Genomic DNA, 19211 nt, shown 5'->3' with positions numbered 1-19211 from the left:
ACACTGTGATTGGTAGAGATGTGATGTGGAGATGCCAACGTTGGACTGGGGTAAGTACAGGAAGAAGTCTCATAACACCAGGTTAAAGTCCAACAGGTTTATTTGGCAGCACAAGCTTTCGGAGTCTCAGGCTCCTTCATCAGGTGAGTGAAGAGCTGTGTTCACAAACAAGGCATATACAGACACAAACTCAATTTACAAGATAATGGTTGGAATGCGAGTCTTTACAGGTAATGAAGTCTTTAAGGTACAGACAATGTGAGTGGAGAGAGGGCCAAGCACATTGTCTGTACCTTTAAGACTTGATTATCTGTAAAGACTCGCATTCCAACCATTATCTTGTAAATTGAGTTTGTGTGTTTATATGCCCTTTTTGTGAACAGAACTCCCACTCACCTGATGAAGGAGCAGCGCTCCGAAAGCTCATGCTGCCAAATAAACCTGTTGGACTTTAACCTGGTGTTATGAGACTTCTTACGGTAGAGATGTTGCCATGGAGAATGCACCAGGGAAGTTAACTCCCAAGCTTTTGTTTAAATTAAACCAGGCAGGTCAACACTGATTGGTCAAGGCATTGCAGGGAATGGCTGACCCCCAAGCTTTTGATTGGTTGGAAAAGGTGCAATGTGTGGACATGCTCTTCCTGTTTACAAAGGGCAGGGCTTCTAGAACACGTAACTGAGCCACACGAGGAGCCGGACTGATAACCTTAAATTAGTTGACAACATAATTCTTAACACAATCAGGATTGTTTAGCAAGCGCTGTCCAAGTGCAAAATCATATCTGATGTTGGACACTATGGGCACGATTTTTCAGGTCCATTCACTGTGTACGCAAATCCCATTGTAGCCACTAAATCTCACGAGAGGACCATAACGGGATTTGAGTTCTTCCCCACCCCTCCACGAGTGACGTGGTCAGTTTCATGGCCATTACCATGAATTTGCATTAATTTACATGTCATTAAACTGCTTTATGCCGTTGCGTACAGCCCTGTGAAACGCTCTCCCCTGGTGGCACAAATCACTACTGGCTTTCACCGTGTTGACCACACCAGGATTGCAGAGGTTCTGAGGTTGAGGGCTGAGGTTGAACGTTGCCCCTGGTACCCTGCCAGTGCCACATGGCAGGTCACCCTTTCCCATTGGTGGAGGAGGGGGGGGGGGGTTCACCTTTCATATGGTGGGAGTGAGGAATGCTGGTGAACGTGTGTGGGGGGGGGGGGCGGGGGCAGATGAAGAGTTCTCCCCGATTTTTCTATGGTGAGGGAGAGATGGGCATGGCCTGAAGCTTGTTGGGAAGGGTGGGGGTGGCCTCCGTGGCCACGAAGGAGTGGGAGCGAGTTTATTTTCTCAAAGGTTGGGACGCCCTTTAAAGATGGTGCCCGGTTTGCCAGCTCTATCAGGTCCCACTCCGCCAGAATGAGGACTCAAACCATGGTCCCTGATTTCTTTTTGACAGTGTCAGAAGATCTGGTCAGGAAGCTTGGCTGCATTTCTGGAAACGCGCCAGTTTTCAGTTCGAACCTGATACTCTGCCATTGTTTGGCAAAGTTTTGAGTTTTGCAAGCATGGGTTCTTTGAGCAGTCAGTACTTTGTTGCAAAAACTGCTGAAGCGATGTGCTTTTTGATACAATTCACCAGTCATTGGGATATACATCCCACATGCTTGACATCACACCAGCACTGTAATCCGTATACAACGTTGGTCATTTGAGAGAGCTTGATAGCAGCATCCTGTTAGTGGAGAATACCACTAGAGTACTACTGCCAAAATTTGACACTAACTTTCCAGGGTAATTGGAGGTAGACTTAGCAATTGTCAGAACAGAAAATAGTGGCCTTAGAATCATTGGAGAGTTTGCAAGATATACAGTGAACAATGATCTGATCAGGGGAGCCATCATCCCACAGGATAGTTTTAATCCGCCTTATTTTACCATCAAACTTGTACAGTGAGCAAATGGCTCAGGCTCTATTTATGAGCTTGCCAATATAAGGTCAACCGTATTGCGCATGGAATTGTAGGAACCCAACCTGTGTATTGACCAGTGAAGGTAGACTTGCGGTAGACAGTAGTAGAGATTCCATTGGCAGATTTCTCTACTAACACATCAAGGGAGTTTATTTGGCTACTCCCTTGCAAAAGTGAATTTGATGCAGGGTGGAGTCTCTTAAGATGTGCAAGGAAATTCTTAAATACAAAAGTAGATTCAAATATAGCAAATGCATAATTTACGTACTAGAAATATACAAGGGGTAGGAGCTTTGGCGTCATTCCATCGAAGACACATTTCTTGTGGCCCCCAACAAAGATGTTTGCGAAAGCTGAGCCTCAAGGGGATCCCGTGGCAACACTATCCATTTAGGTAAACACGGTGGCATTAAAACCAAACTCAATTGCACGAGTTTCTGAGTTCATAAGTTCCATGAATACAGATTCAGACACTGGCAGCCCGTCTAGATGGCCATGATATAATGATGTGGTGCAAATTTCCTTGGCTTCCTAGGGTGGAACATTACTGAATAGGCTGGCACTGCCAATGCATGGCTAGCAATCTGCAAGTTCTGTGTGGCTTTCACAAATATGAAGGATTTCTTCATTATGGAAAACCTGCAAAAGCATGCCCAGTTGATCCAACACATGCATATTGCGGGATACCTAATGACTTGGCCAATTTTAATATGCAACATGAATTCCTAGCAGCGCTGTGAGCCTCAAGGCCAACTCAAACATACATATCTGTAAACCTGACGAAGGGACTGGAATAGTCATCCTTAACAAATGTGACTTCACCAACACAATGCATGCTGCTCTTAATGAGAGGTCTAATTTGCATCCATTGGACCCACCCTAAAGCATCACCACACAGGTCTGCTCAAAAACAACTTACAACAATGCTTGTTGGATTTGTGTAAGAATAATGAGCTGCCAGGTGATATATACAAAAGGAGTTGTCCTCATGGCTCACTGTGTCCGCGTACGCATGGGCTGCCCAAGACATATGGAAGTGTGGTCCCGTTATGCCTTACCTTGTTCTGGTTCTGCACAACATGAATTGGCCAAATGCGTAAGTGAGTTCTACAACCAGTTTTTAGCAAGTTTTCCTTCACTTTCCAGCACATATTTTTCCTGATATTTCTACCAAATGTGAAGTGTACCAATTTATTACAACAAAAATAACAGTTGCAACTGAATTCATTTGAAGATATACAAATGTACTTTACAGAAATTTATCATACTCTACCACCTTACCCGCCATCGAATCGAAGCGAGCAAGGGTCCGACAATGGAAATCTCCAGTGACCTCAGGCGGGAATTTCCGGTCTTGCCAGAGCAAGGCTGTAAAATCCCACCCACAGACTTTTTCAATAACACATGGTTATCTTTTAGAGCTTTTCTACATTTTGTTCAATTTACTTCATAATCTTTACAATAATGTTACATCAACCTCTTTCTTTCACTATATAAAACTAGGCAACTTTTCAAATTTTCTCAGTCAGTATAAAGCTTTGCAAAGATGAGTGTCAAGGGACACCGAATGAACTCCACATTGTCTTCCATCTGCTTAGCATTTATCCCATGAAGACAGTTGCTGGAGAACTGTTATCCATCATCCTCTGAACTTTCTGCTTCTTGACTTCTTGTCTTATGGTGGAAGGAAAAAAAAACAACTATAAATAAAAAGATAGATTCTTTTTAACAAATTTTATTTTTCTTGTGTCTTTGAGGCCTCTTCACAGTATTAATTCACCGAGGGGGGCAATAAATATCTGGGTATCAAGTCATAGATGACCTCAACCTGGAGTTTAAACATAAGGCCAGGGGTAACGTGCAAATTTTTCTGTGCTTGGAAATGGATTAGAAATAAAACACTCCAATTGGGGTTTTGCTCACCTCCCCTCACAAAATAACACATTTTATCTTGCTTTATAACTTATTCTTAATCTAAACTGCAACCTGGGTCTCAGGTTATCTGACAGAACACCTTCTCTTTTGTCAATATAATTGCTTTCAATACTTTACCCATTTTACTCCAGTATCTGTACTCAATCCTTGCAAATTTCTAAACAGCACGTGAAGGAAAATTGTAAAGAATAATTTCAAATCTCCCATTTACTAGAAACTTACACATGTTTAACATTTCACATGATCAACAATATAAATCTCTAGGTGAAGTATGCCGGCACATCAAAATGCCCAATTAGGACATTAAATTTTTTATGAATTATAAATCAAATCACTAAACACAAAGGTTGGTAAAGCAGTTTGTGGATAGATATCGTCACAACTAATGGTACATTAAATATTAGGCAGATGAGTGAATGTTAAAGTTTATTTAATATGCTCACAAGTAGGCTTACATTAACACTGCAATGAAGTTACTGTGAAAATTCTCTAGTCGCCACACTCCGGCGCTTGTTTGGGTACAGAGGGAGAATTTAGCATGGCCAATGCACTTAACCAGCACATCTTTCAGACTGTGGGAGGAAACCGGAGGAAACCACGCAGACACGGGGAGAACGTGCAAACTCCACACAGACAGTGATCCAGGCCAGGAATCAAACCTGGGTCCCTGGCGCTGTGAGGAACAGTGCCGCCCCAGGTCTATCCATCATCTTTGTTTCTACTCATGAGGGACAATGAAATATTCTCGCGTCACAGAAGCACTGGAGTCCATTACTGAAAAATGAACTTGAATATTTCTGCAACTTTAAAGGAAACAGCAAACATTGTGCATCTTGCCAGCTTTCCATTTTAAAAGAATTCATTGCTGGATTTGTGAGGGCTTCATCTGGTTCAATAATTCACAGGTGCATCCTGAACATGACTATTCTGTTGTTCTTAGACATAAAAGTTTAGAAAATAGGAGCAGGAGGAGGCCATTCGGCCCTTCAAGACTGCTCCGCCATTTATTATCATGACTGATCACCAAATTCAATATCCAGATCCCACCTTCCCCCCCATATCCCTTGATCCTTTCAGCCCCAAGAGATATATTGAATTTCTTTTTGACCTTTCTGAATTTAGTTGCAGTCCAATCCATGATGTGCAAATTTGACCCTGACCGCAGATTCTTTAGTTTCTTCTGGATTTCTGAAATTTGGTTTAAAACAAGGTTTTTGTTTGCATATTTTCTGCCCTGCTTGGGAAATAGGATGATGTACCTTTACACTCAGGAACTATCAAAGGGACCTGCGCAGATACGACATGTCTAATGTCCTTGTTGTTGCTATAAATTATTGGCATAAATAAACCTGGTCGATTGCTCCATCCTGTACAAAATTGATTTAGTTTTTGATATTTTCCATTATCCAATACACTGACATGTCGCTGGAATGACTAATGGGGGGGGGGGGGGGGGGATTAATATGAATAAAAAGGATTTCATATAATCAGTCGACTGTATCAAATCCTGAAGCAATAAAAGGAAAGGCCACAGTTAAACTGGACTTCTACTCGGCAGCATTTTGCTTGAAACAATTATAAAATGTGTTTGAGTAAACTTAGAACTAGAAATCATTGTAAATTGGACCCACTAAAAGCTACACCAAAATGTCTCTGTCTTTAATTCATAATGAAGTATTTACTAATATGCTTTTGAGCTCTTAATCCTTGTTCATGCACTTCACAAATGAGTATGTTTTCCATTCCTTGTCTACTGTGAATTTCCCACCTACTAGTGCTAGATTTTCAGATCAAACTGACTTCATTGTACAAAATACTGGCGACTGTTACAAGCTGGAAACTTGGGAGCACCCTCTGCAAAATCAGGTGCTAAATAAAAATAAATAGAATTCTAAAAGAATAAGACTTAACAACAAACAGTTGGCAATCTTACGTTGTTATTTTCTTCTTGATTTACTAACATTCCCCCAGTTGCCTGCGCTTTTGAGGAGCGAGAATAGAGCCAATGTTTCGAGTCAGCGTAACTCTTCGTCAGAGCTAACAAAGCTTCTGGCATTTCTGACGAAGGGTCATCCAGACGCGAAACGTTGGCTCTATTCTCTCTCCACAGATGCTGTAAGGCCTGCTAATATTTTCCAGCATGTTCTGTTTTTGTTTCAGATTCCAGCATCCGCAGTATTTTGCCTTTATCGCCTATGCTTCTGATCTTTTGACCAGGATAGTGAATGATTTGCACCAATAATTTGTGCCTCAGTTCCCCTCAATGCCACTGTGTTGTTGGCACTGCTGGAAGCCAAACCAAATAGTTTAAATATCTCTCTGAAGGGATAATCCAATGCTACACATTGTTGCATCTAGCAGCACTACTGAGAACTGACAAAATCTTTTTGTAAAGTGTTCATGTTTAAAACATACTCAAGGCTGAATTGTAAATTCATTTCCTTCTGGTTCTGAATGTTTACCTCTTTCCCCGCAGCATGACAAGAAGCCAGTTTCCCAATCCATTCATTTCACACGAGGAGCTGACTAATGTTAAAAATATTATTTTGTTCTGACCACAAGCATTTAACTAGAACTTTGCTTTTTTTAAAACCTGTTGTTTAAAAGAGAATCATTTAAACAATTCTAAATCTAGCTTACCAGTTTCAGAAAATCAATCAGTTTATGAGCATCTTCTCCTCGCGACAAGTCCACAAAGTCCTTTGGCAACCGATAGCTTAAATAGGGGCTTGGCTGTACAGTCATTTCACTTGTTATGTAGCGGAAGGCTGGAGAATCCTAAGAGTAATAGTAAACCACTGAATCAAATCAGGAAGGCCACAAATAAAATGTAGCATACAAAAGAAGTCAAACTTGCCCAATACATGTTCTTCTCCTTCCAAAAATCTGCAGAAGCAAAAAAGGTTAATCAACTAGAAGATAGAGTCATAGAGGTTTACAGCATGGAAACAGGCCCTTCGGCCCAACTTGTCCATGCCGCCCTTTTTTTTTAAACCCCTAAACTAATTCCAATTGCCCGCATTTGGCCCATATCCGTCTATACCCATCGTACCCATGTAACTATCTAAATGCTTTTAATTTAAAAGATAAAATTGTACCCGCCTCTACTACTACCTCTGACATCTTCTTCCAGACACTCACCACCCTGTGTGTGAAAACATTGCCCCTCTGGACACTTTTGTATCTCTCCCCTCTCACCTTAAACCTATGCCCTCTAGTTTTAGACTCCACTACCTTTGGGAAAAGATATTGACTATCTACCTTGTTTATGCCCCTCATTATTTTATAGACCTCTATAAGGTCACCCCTCAGCCTCCTACGCTCTAGAGAAAAAAGTCCCAGTCTATTCAGCCTCTCCTTATTACTCAATCCATCAAGTCCTGGTAGCATCCTAGTAAATCTTTTCTGCACTCTTTCTAGTTTAATAATATCCTTTCTATAATAGGGTGACCAGAATTGCACACAGTATTCCAAGTGTGGCCTTACCAATGTCTTGTACAACTTCAACAAGACGTCCCAATTCCTGTATTCAATGTTCTAATCGATGAAACCAAACATGCCGAATGCCTTCTTCACCACTCTGTCCACGTGTGACTCCACTTTCAAGGAGCTATGAACATGTACCCCTAGATCTCTTTGTTCTGTAACTCTCCCCAACGCCCTACCATTAACTGAGTAAGTCCTGCCCTGGTTCAATCTACCAAAATGCATCACCTCGCATTTGTCTGAATTAAACTCCATCTGCCATTCGTCAACCCACTGGCCCAATTGATCAAGATCCCGTTGCAATTGGAAGATGCTCAAATCAATGGAGTGATGGCAGTAATTAGGTTAATGACCAGAGTTTGGTGGAGTGCAAAATTACTTCAAAAGCAATATGTATTAATAGAATGCACCCTGGATGGAGTAATATTCCAGTGAAGAATGGAATGGAAGGAAGGATCAAGAAGAACTGATATGAGTTCATAGAAATCATAGAAACCCTACAGTACAGAAAGAGGCCATTCGGCCCATCGAGTCTGCACCGACCACAATCCCACCCAGGCCCTACCCCCATCCCTACATATTTTACCCACTAATCCCTCTAACCTACGCATCTCAGAACACTCAGGGGCAATTTTAGCATGGCCAAGCAACCTAACCCGCACATCTTTGGACTGTGGGAGGAAACCAGAGCACCCGGAGGAAACCCACACAGACATGAGGAGAATGTGCAAACTCCACACAGACAGTGACCCAAGCCGGGAATCGAACCCAGGTCCCTGGAGCTGTGAAGCAGCAGTGCTAACCACTGTGCTACCGTGCCGCCCATGTGGGCTTTGACATCATCTCAATTTGAATGAATTTACCCCTTGAATTCCCCCCCACCCTCCCTTCTAATGTATCAGCGGTGACTGAGTTGGTAGCACTCTCGTCTCTGAGTCAGAAGGTTGTGGGTTCAAGCCCCACCCCACAGTTCGAGTGAAAAAACAATCAAAGCTGACACCTAACTGCAGGGAGTGAGGGAGTGCTGCACTGTCAGAGGTGTCACCTTTCAGATGCAACATTAAACTGAGGTCCCATCTAGTGCATGTAAAAGATCTCATGATACTAATTTGAAGAGCGGGGGAATTAGTCTTGGTGTCCTGGCCAATATGTATCCCTCAAACTAGTTATTATCACATTGCTGGTTGCAGGAGTTTCCTGTTTGCAAATTGGCTGCTGAATTTCCTATGTCACAACAGTGACTACACTTCAAAAGTAATTAACTTGCTTTAATGCACTTTGAGACATCTGCTATATATATTGAGCCACACATCACCACATCGAGGAACATGGTCAGCCTCCTTCCAAAGCAACTCTTGTCAAACCGACTGAATCATTTGCTGGGGATTGGCTCAAGGTCTATGCATTCTATACAATGCGGCAATTGGATTATCCAGGATAACTATGACCAAGATGGAAAAGAGCAGCAAGGTTTTGGGAGCACCATCATTATCCAGGTTCTCCGCCAAGTCACACATCATGCTGACATGGACACACTGCCATTCCTTCAACATTGTCAAAGCAAAATCCTGGAACTCTGCACTTCATCACCATCTTGGGTGTTTCATCACAACAGTAAAAACCAAATGAGCAACTTGTATTTATATTGTGCCTTTAACATAGTGAAACAGCCCAGCATCTTTCACAGGAATGTTCTCAAACCAGAATCTTGATACTAAGCCACATCAATAGGTATTAAAACAGGCAACCAAAAGAGGCAGTTTTTTTTTAAAAAAGAGGTGCGGAAAACTTTAGGAGGCTGAAGACACAGCTGCCAATGGTGGTGTGATGATACTAAGGATGCACCTGAGGTGAGGATTGGAAGGGCCCAAGGATGAGAGTTGTAAAGTTCCTGATGCTTTTTCCTACAACCTACCTTTGCGAAACTAGGCTTGTCGCATTGAAAACCAAGTATCGGAATAAACTTAACGTTGAAGCAGATCTCCGAGTGAGACTGTCATCCCTGGAACCTGACATCCAGTGTTAGATGTCTGCGAAACAATATTAGCCTTCTCATTAGGTAAGTGTTGTCTGTATCCACTCACTGGTAGGCCTGCTGCAAGTAAATGTGCTGTGACAAGTGCAATGTATTTGTGAGTGTTGTTAAGTTGTACAAGACATTGGTAAGGCCACACTTGGAATACTGTGTGCAATTCTGGTCACCCAATTATAGAAAGGATATTATTAAACTAGAAAGAGTGCAGAAAAGATTTACTAGGATGCTACCGGGACTTGATGGATTGAGTAATAAGGAGAGGCTGGATAGACTGGGACTTTTCTCTCTGGAGCGTAGGAGGCTGAGAGGTGACCTTATAGAGGTCCATAAAATAATGAGGGGCATAGACAAGGTAGATAGTCAATATCATTTCCCAAAGGTAGGGGAGTCTAAAACTAGAGGGCATAGATTTAAGGTGAGAGGGGAGAGATACAAAAGTGTCCAGTGGGGCAATTTTTTCACACAGAGTGTGGTGAGTGTCTGGAACAAGCTGCCAGAGGTAGTAGTAAAGGCAGGTACAATTTTATCTTTTAAAAAGCATTTAGACAGTTACATGGGTACGATGGGTATAGAGGGATATGGGCCAAATGCGGGCAATTGGGATTAGCTTAGGGGTTTAAAAAAAAGGGCGGCATGGACAAGTTGGGCCAAAGGGCCTGTTTCCATGCTGTAAACCTCTATGACTCTATTAGAAGTATCTGTGTTTTTAATATCGCTGATATACAAGTTTGACTCCTGTCAGCCATAGGCTATGTTTAACTCTGTTAAAATAATGTTCAAAGTGGCGTGCACACGTAGTGGTCCACAATAGCTTTTGATGACAATCTAGTGGTCCACAAAAACGAAAGGATTGGGAACCGCTGCTCTATCTCAAATACACCTTGGCAAAGGAAAGCATAGACAAGAAATGGACAGCAAGTTGACATGGATGAATACAGAAACAAAGTACTGCGAATACTGGAAATCTGAAATAATAACAGCAAATGCATGAAACACTCAGCAGGTCTGGCAGTATCTGTGGAGAGAGAAGGAGAGTTAAAGCCTCAGATTGATGATCTTCCATTAGAACTGGAAAAAGTTAGAGATGTAACAGATTTTTAGCACATATACAGAGGCAAGGAGAGGAAGGAGGAGGAGGAGGCGAGGGTGAAAAAAAAGAGCAAAAGGGAAGGTTTATGAAAGTAGGAGAAATGACAAAAGGGGGATGAAGGTGCAAGGCCAAAGGAGATGGTAGTGGGACAAGTAAAGAAACGAAAGATGGGTCTTGAAGAGGTGTATATAGGAGTAACAGAATTGGGAGAATGTCTTTTTATGTCTGGGAATGGAATCTGCTAAGGTTGGGGCAAAGTCAAAAGTGTTTTAGTTTGCACCAGGCAATGGTATACCTGCCTTGAAATGCTTAATTGCGAGTACTGGGACGTCTAAGTGGAAATTTGTTCCATTTTCAACTGTAAAATTTCCTGCCTTGACAAGCAGAAACATACAACAAAATATAAAAAGGAGAAAAGACCTCGAGAGGAGAGGTTCGATATGGCACATCAGTGCAGTTAGGCTGTTAGGAGGGGTACGTAGAGGACAACAGTCACACAGAAATCTACTAATAAGTAGAGTCGCTCATAACTCTTACCGGATCTTTAAGATCTCCTTTATTGATAGTCTGGCCAGATGTCAGTTCCTCCCAGCTGAAAAGCAAGGAGTTGGTCACTTCTCCAAATGGGTTAAAATCTATAAGCCACATCTTGCCCTAGGAAAAATTTAAGAATGCCAATTATACCAAAAATGATCTTTGGCAAGAGACAAAAAAATTCCTGTTGAGATACAGTACAGATTGAAATGAAGCAGATAGAATGGTACAATGCAAACAAATAATCCTTTTATTGTTGAAACCTTATTCCAGCAGAAGCTGACAAAGTTTCTTCTCTTCCTGACTCTAACAGTCTTTCATGAACGGAGTGTGGACACTCTTAAAGCAGCTTGTGCTGAATATAGGCCTAAAATACAACACCGCACATGAGTGACTTAGAGACAGGTCGTTAAAAAGATAGAAGTAACAGGTAAATTCACCTGGGGGTTTGGAAAGGGCAAATGCTGCTGCTACACTGGTGTTAAGTCCTAAGATTTGCTTGAATCAGCAACTTGAGATACAAATGAGAACATGGATTTAAATTTTACCTGGCCTTCCAGACACCATAGTATGTGCCCATACAGTCCACAAACAGAGAAACCTGAATATTCCTACAGTAGAGCATACCTTTCTCTGGTCAAAATCAAGAACATTTATGGGGCGAGAATGTAAGAACTTTTACTCTCTATTCGCTGAGGGGAGCCATGGACAGTTAACATTTTCTCAGTGACACTGCTGAGTTAGGTCTTTAAAGCTGAGAAGCAAGATTCAGATGTCTTCCTCACAAAGTCAGTTGAAAAACTATCAGGTTCTCAGTCGGTTTAGGCTGCTTTCTTTGATGTCTGGGAAGTGAAAAATGGGCATTTAGACAACTGTTGCTTTTCAAGAGGCATCTTCAGGTGACTGATTGTAGGGTTGGGAGCAGACTGCTTGAATGGCTTCTATATCAGCTCAGGGCTGCTGGGCAAGATGTTAGACAAAACTCTACAATTATCTTGCGGGTAAACGTATCAATTCCTATAGACCAGAAAGTCCCAGGTTCGATTCTGAGCCTGTGCGGAGTTCACCAGGCTCAGGGTTTGGTAGTGTTAAAATGGCCTGTCCTTGTGCTGGGGAAGGATGTGCAAACCAGACAGGATCCCAGGTCTGTTTGCAATCCAGTGGTACCCCTGTTAGAAATGTGCCTTCACAATTCAACAGCCTGCTGAAACTCACTGTTCTGACTCAATTCGAGAAAGATTGTGACTTGGATGATGCTTCAGAGAACTGACACTGCCAGGTAGAAATGTTCCCCTGCAATATTCTAGAGAAGGAGCTGAATGGGTATAAAGGCAAGCAGCAAAAGAAAAACATGATGCACATCAAAACCTAAAATAATTATCTTTCCAAGTATGTCTCAGCCGCCAGGGTACTGGTGCCAAGTACATTGCCACTTGGCAGTTTCTGCTTTATTAGTGATTATTATACTAATTTCTGTCAGTCATTTGCAGGCAAGTTTTTTTTTTTAAAGTTCAGGCTAACATTACCTGTTATGTAGGCACATCAACTTAAGAGATAAAAGCTATCTAATGGCAATAGGTAACAAAAGCCACAAAACTGACCCTTACGAAGTAGCATCTTCCTCCAATCTTATATTTTCACATGCACACACTCTCAAACCTTAATATCTTTCTTCCAGCTTCCACTATGCTAAATATCCCATTACTGCGGAGCGCATCTCCATCTCTGGGAAGTGAAAAATGGGCATTTAGTCAACTGTTGCTTTTCCAGAGGCATTTTCAGGTGACTGATTGTAGTTGGGAGCAGACTGCAGCTTGATCTACACCTTGTTGTCCATGCTGTCTCCAAGATTTGGTCTGCGTTCTTCCCAGTTTCTATGACTCTCATCGACTCTCTTTCCCCCCCGCCCCACCCCATCAAGCCTTTTTACCTCGAGTGACAAGTTTCAAACCACCATAGGGGTGGTGGGGAGGGTTGCCTACAAATATTTCTTCTGCACTTGGCCAGATTTGGTGAAGGAAATATGGAATATAGTTACACAATTGAAAACAGCAAAAACATTATTTTAGATAAGATTACATACCTGACTGTCTCTGTATACATCAAACACAACTGTAAAGGGAAAATTGTAATCATGGATAAGCTTTCTGAAGCATCTAAAAATGCATTTGAAAGAATATAACAATCCTAGATAAAAAGATTGAGGTTACTTTTCAGAATGGATTGAGATTCGAATCAAGATTGTGGTGATTGTTTTACTGTTACAGAAGACATCAATGAGCTGTGTATGTGAACATGTCATGTGGTACTTATACCCTCTCACCTAGCACCTCAATTTTGCAACTTTCCAATTCCTCAGCTTGCATTGCAGAAAAACTCATACTCCAACCTACTCTACCTCTCTGCTTCCCAATCCATCTTATGTTTTGCTATTCAGCTGGACCTAATAAGGACATTACCTATGTATCTAAGAACAGGACTGAATTCAGTCAGCATGCCCTAGTCTAATTATCGCCTGGTCTTTAAACTCACTACCCTTGAAAGGGTACACTAGGTTTTGGTTCCCTGAATGTCATGTTACCCTAAATACATGATGTGGAGATGCCGGCGTTGGACTGGGGTGAGCACATTAAGAAGTCTCACAACACCAGGTTAAAATCCAACAGGTTTATTTGGAATCACGAGCTTTCGGAGCGCTCCTCCTTCATCAGGTGAGTGATGAAGGAGCAGTGCTCCGAAAGCTCGTGATTCCAAATAACCCGGTGTTGTGAGACTTCTTACTAAGTACATAAAGTCACGATATGGTTTGCTCTTTCAGGCATGAGGATCTCAGCAAGGTCAGTATTTGTTGTCCATCACTAACTGCCCTCGGTTGTCTCACCGCTCAGTATCTGATACTGAATTTGGTAAAATCGTACTACATCCTTAGAATATCCTATATTCTAGGAACATCCCTGTGGATTAGGAGGTTGCTATTGTAACTGCATGATTCGGGAAATAAAGAAAAGAGAAAACAGTGTTAGCTTGTATTCAGCAGTAGGGAAAATGCCTGAAGCTACTTAGTAAAATTGTGATAACAAGGCACTTAGACAATCATAATCTGATCAGGCAGAGTCAACATGGATTTATGAAATGGAAACTATGCTTGACAAATCTTAGGAGATTTTGAGGATGTAACTGCCAAAATGGATAAGGAGGAATGAATGGATGTATTTAGATATTCAATAACATGCCACACAAGAGGATAATATACAAAATTAGAGCTTATGGGGTTTGGGGTAAAATATTAGAATGGATAGGAGGATTGGTTAACAAACAAAGAAAGGAGTAGGGATAAATAAGTCTTTTTTTTAATTTTTAAAATCATTCATGGGATGTGGGCGTCGCTGGCTAGGCCAGCATTTATTGTCTATCCCTAACTGTGATTAGAATCATAGAATCCCTATAGTGCAGGAGGAGGCCATTCGACCTATTGAGTCTGCACCGACTACAATCCCACCCAGGCCCTATTCCCGCAGCCCTACATATTTACCCTGCTAATCCCCCTGACATTAGGGTCAATTTAGCATGGCCAATCAACCTAACCCGCACATCTTTGGACTCAATTGTCCTCAAGAAGGTGGTGGTGAGCTGCCTTCTTGAACCCCTGCCATCCATACGTTACAGGAACAACTACAGAGCGATTAGCATGGAAGTACCAGGATTCTGACTGCTGTTTTCAGATTGGCAGCTGTAACTAGTGTGGCATCAAGGAGCTCTAGCAAAACTGGAGTCAATGGGAATCAGGGGAAAACTCTCCGCTTTTGGAGTCATACCTAGCACAAAGGAAGGTGGCTATGGTGGTTGGGGGATAATCATTTCAGCTTCAGGGCATCACTTCAAGAATTCCAACCATCTTCAGCAGTTTCATCAAAGACCTTTCTTCAATCATAAGGTCAGAGGTGGGGATGTTTATTGGTGATGGCAGTTTTCAGCACCATTTGCAACTCCTTAGATACTGAAGCAGTCAATGTCCAATTGCGACATGATCTGGACAATAACCAGCCTTGGGCTGACAAATGGCAAGTAACATTCGCACCACACAAGTGCCAGGCAATGCCAGCTCCAACATTAGAGAATCTCACCATCTCCCCTTAACATTCAATGGCATTATAATCACTTGAACTCCCACTATCATCATTGTGGGGATTACCATTGACCAGAAACTGAACTGGACTCAGCCATATAAATACTATAGCTACAAAAGTAGGTCAGAGACTAGGAATACTGCAGCAAGGCGGTTGCAAAGGTACTGAAATGGGTCAAGTGATTAGTGAGGATGTGGCAGATGGAATATAATGTGCATCCACTTTACTAGGAGAAACAGAAAGACAATATTTTTTAAATGGAGACAGATTCAGAAACAATGATATTCAGATAAAGCAGGGTGTACTTGCATACAAATTAGAGAAAGTTATTATGCAGGTACAGCAAGCAATTAGGAAAGAAAATGCTGTGTTAGCCTTTATTTTGAAGGAATTAGGCCAAAGGAGTAAAGAGGTCTTACTACAATTATACAGGGGCCTTGGTAATAATATCCTAGAGTATGTATACAGTTTTGGTCTCCATAGCCAACGGAAGATATATCTGCCTTCAAGGGAGTGCCACCTTTACTAGACAGATTCCTGGGATGTGGGGGCTGTCTTATGAAGAGAGATTGAGTAGACTAGGCCTCGATCCTCTGGAGTTTGGACATTTTTGCTGATATCAAGCTTCTCATCCTTCATTTCTAAACAGCTCTCGTTCTGCAATGCTGGGTTCTCCCCTGGGTGAGCTGTCAACTCTGCAGTTTTAGCGCGATCATTCAGGGCACATTAAGCTTGTATATCACGAGGTAATCATTTGACTTCAGTGCAATAAGATTTCCATTATTCCACATAGACAATTTATCACCATTACCAAAAAGAATATTTATTACAATTTCCAATTATTAGATGAGGCTCACGCAGTATGAAGGTGGTTCAGATCAGATTAAAAATCAAAATACAAACACATCTTCCTTCCTGCACTTCAAATATATATTTTTCCATTAAACATCTTAGGGCTGTACACTATAAAGGAGTTTAAGGTAATCAAGATTCAGAAATTGTTGATAAATCACTTGAGCTTTGATTGAATGGGAAGTTTAGCAAGCACACATCAGAGCTGCAGTGATTACACAGCCATTGTGAGGAGTCTGTTGCTGACAGCAGTTTTATTAACCCTGATCTAGCATGATTATTGCTTTATGGACAGCATGCATGTTTGAAAAGGAACAAAAACCATATTTGAAACTTAATCTAGTTCTGCAAGAACAAATGGAGATTACAAAAATATATATGATGGCAGTGGCAACAACTCTAGACTAAGTGATACCAGAAATACAGAGGGAAATAGATCAGGTGGCAGTATGTCTTATGTCAGCACAGTTCACGCAAGTAGTCATTACGAGCTTGGTAATTTTTTTTTAAAGATACTTACAATCCTCATCCAAGAACTTGTACTGTATCTGATTTTTAAAGAAATCTAGTATGGAGCTAAGAATATTGGCTGCTTGATTGCAGACGTGATCATAGTATTGTGTGTGATCTCTCTGCGCAACCCCTGTCAGAAACAAAAAACAGAAAGTTGAAGTCAGTTTCTTTGCTATCGCCTATTTTTTAAAAACAGTTGAAATTATTATTTTTTGTTAGGACAGTACCTATCAGTTTATTTTCTTTGACAAAGCACCTGAACTCCCCTCCAGGAATCAATTCACACCATTTCCTGAGAACAAGCTAAAGAGAAATCTTGATTTCAGTCATGTCAGCTTAACAACATTGTTAAATAAATACGTCATCATCAAGTCACTTCAGAGAAACCACACCCAAGACAGCATGAAGCAAAACAAAGGTTATGATAGTGCACCAAATAATGCATCTTTCGCAAACGTGATATATAAAAATGTATCTTTATTTATTCATTCGTGGGACACGGCCATTGCTGGCTGGCCAGCACTTATTGTCCTTGTTCAGGGTGCAGTTGAGAGTCAACCACATTGCTGTGGCTCTGGAGTCACATGTAGGCCAGACCAGGTAAGGATGGCAGATTTCCTTCACTAAAGGGCATTAGTGAACCAGATGTGTTTTTCCGACAATCGACAATGGTTTCATGGTCATCGGTAGATTCTTAATTCCAGATATTTTCTATTGAATTCAAATTGCACCATCTGCTGTGGCGGGATTCGAACCCGGGTCCCCAGAACATTAGCTAATTCCGGATTAATAGTCTAGCGATAATACCACCAGGCTGTAGCTTCCCCTGTATTAAACAACCGACAGCCAATTTACTTCATATCTTCTCAGCTCAAAAAACAAACTTATTTTGAAACTGAGTATCTGTACTTCAGAAAATTTAAGAGCCCTGATTTGGTCGATCAATAAATCCAATGCAACAAAGTGTGCAGAGGACGCTGAAAGTCTGCAAAAGGATATAGATAGTCTAAGTGAGTGGGCGAGGGTCTGGCAGATGAAGTACAATGTTGGTAGGAATAACAGCAAAATGGACTATTATTTAAATGGTAAAAAATTGCAGCATGCTGCTGTGCAGAGGGACCTGGGTGTCCTTGTGCAAGAATCACAAGGAGTTAGTTTGCAGGTGCAGCAGGTAATTAAGAAGGCAAGTGGAATTTTGTCTTTCATTGCTAGAGGGATGGAGTTTAAAAACTGCAAGTTTATGTTGCAGCTGTATAAGGTACTGGTGAGGCCACACCTGGAGTACTGTGTACAGTTTTGGTCTCCTTACTTGAGAAAGGGTATACTGGCACTGGAGGGGGTACAGAGGAGATTCACTAGGTTGATTCCGGAGTTGAGAGGGTTGGCTTATGAGGAGAGACCGAGTAGACTGGGGCTATACTCATTGGAATTCAGAAGAATGAAGGGAGATCTTATAGAAACATATAAGATTATGAAGGGAATAGATAAGACAGAAGCAGGGAAGTTGTTTCCACTGACAGGTGAAACTAGAACTAGGGGGCATAGCCTCAAAATAAGGGGAAGCAGATTTAGGACTGAGTTGAGGAGGAACTTCTTCACACAAAGGGTTGTGAATCTGTGGAATTCCCTGCCCAGTGAAGCAGTTGAGGCTACCTCATTGAATGTTTTTAAGGCAACGATAGATAAATGTTTGAACAGTAAAGGAATTAAGGGTTATGGTGAGCGGGCAGGTAAGTGGAGCTGAGTCCATGAAAAGATCAACCATGATCTTATTGAATGGCGGGGCAGGCTCGAGGGCCTGATGGCCTACTCCTGCTCCTAGTTCTTACACTTGCTGTTCTGAGTAAACTGTTCAATTCACAGTGAATTTTAATAAATTAGTTTTAATTCCCATAAAAATTAACTTGACCCGGTGTAAAAGTTTAATTTATAACACACACAAATAATCAGCCAAGTATCAACACACTGTCAGACATAACTAACTTGTCTGAGCTACATAAAAATATTCGACATGGTGGAAAGGAGAAAGCCATAATTGTGTACTCAGATTTACAGAATGGCGATAAAAGTGGCAGGGCATATTGAGAGGGTAGTTAGCAAAGCAAATGGAACCATGGACTCATAACTAGAGATACTGAGTACAAAAGCTGAACAGTTATGCTAGCAAATGCAGACAGCAACTACTTAATTTCCCCACTGTGTGGATGCCAGAAATTGCTGTCCTATTAACTTCTTAATCAACGCAAGCACCTGCTAGCTCCAAAGAACAATACAGCACAGAAACAGGCCCTTCGGCCCTCCAAGCCTGCGCCGCTCATGTGCCCAACTAGACCATTCGTTTGTATCCCTCTATTCCCAGTCTGTTCATGTGGCTATCTAGATAAGTCTTAAACGATCCCAGCGTGTCCGCCTCAATCACCTTGCTTGGCAGTGCATTCCAGGCCCCCACCACCCTCTGTGTAAAATACGTCCTCTTGACATCTGTGTTGAACCTTGCCCCCCCCACCTTGAACCCGTGACCCCTTGTGTTCGTCACCTCCGACCTGGGAAAAAGCTTCCCACTGTTCACCCTATCTATGCCCTTCATAATTTTATACACCTCTATTAGGTCGCCCCTCATCCTCCGTCTTTCCAGGGAGAACAACCCCAGTTTACCCAATCTC

General features: G+C 41.8%; 1 protein-coding gene across 1 annotated transcript in view; it reads right to left on the bottom strand.

Annotated features, from left to right (window-relative positions):
• Nucleotides 1–3148: 3148 nt before the first annotated feature.
• cdc123 (cell division cycle 123 homolog (S. cerevisiae)) overlaps nt 3149–19211 on the bottom strand; it is a 35197-nt gene continuing 19134 nt past the window's right edge. Inside the window, exons 8-13 of the mRNA XM_078235939.1 lie at nt 16776–16851; nt 16556–16678; nt 13140–13168; nt 11060–11176; nt 6552–6689; nt 3149–3650 (exon numbers count right to left, since the gene is read on the bottom strand). Of these exons, the coding sequence (XP_078092065.1) occupies nt 3609–3650; nt 6552–6689; nt 11060–11176; nt 13140–13168; nt 16556–16678; nt 16776–16851 (525 nt within the window). The 3' untranslated portion in view covers nt 3149–3608. The remainder of the gene's footprint in view (nt 3651–6551; nt 6690–11059; nt 11177–13139; nt 13169–16555; nt 16679–16775; nt 16852–19211) is intronic.

Source organism: Mustelus asterias, chromosome 19 (genome assembly GCF_964213995.1).
Source record: "Mustelus asterias chromosome 19, sMusAst1.hap1.1, whole genome shotgun sequence".
Classification (NCBI taxonomy): domain Eukaryota; kingdom Metazoa; phylum Chordata; class Chondrichthyes; order Carcharhiniformes; family Triakidae; genus Mustelus; species Mustelus asterias.
The sequence above is the reverse complement of the archived record's forward strand: the minus strand, read 5'-3'. Positions and strand labels throughout refer to the sequence as shown.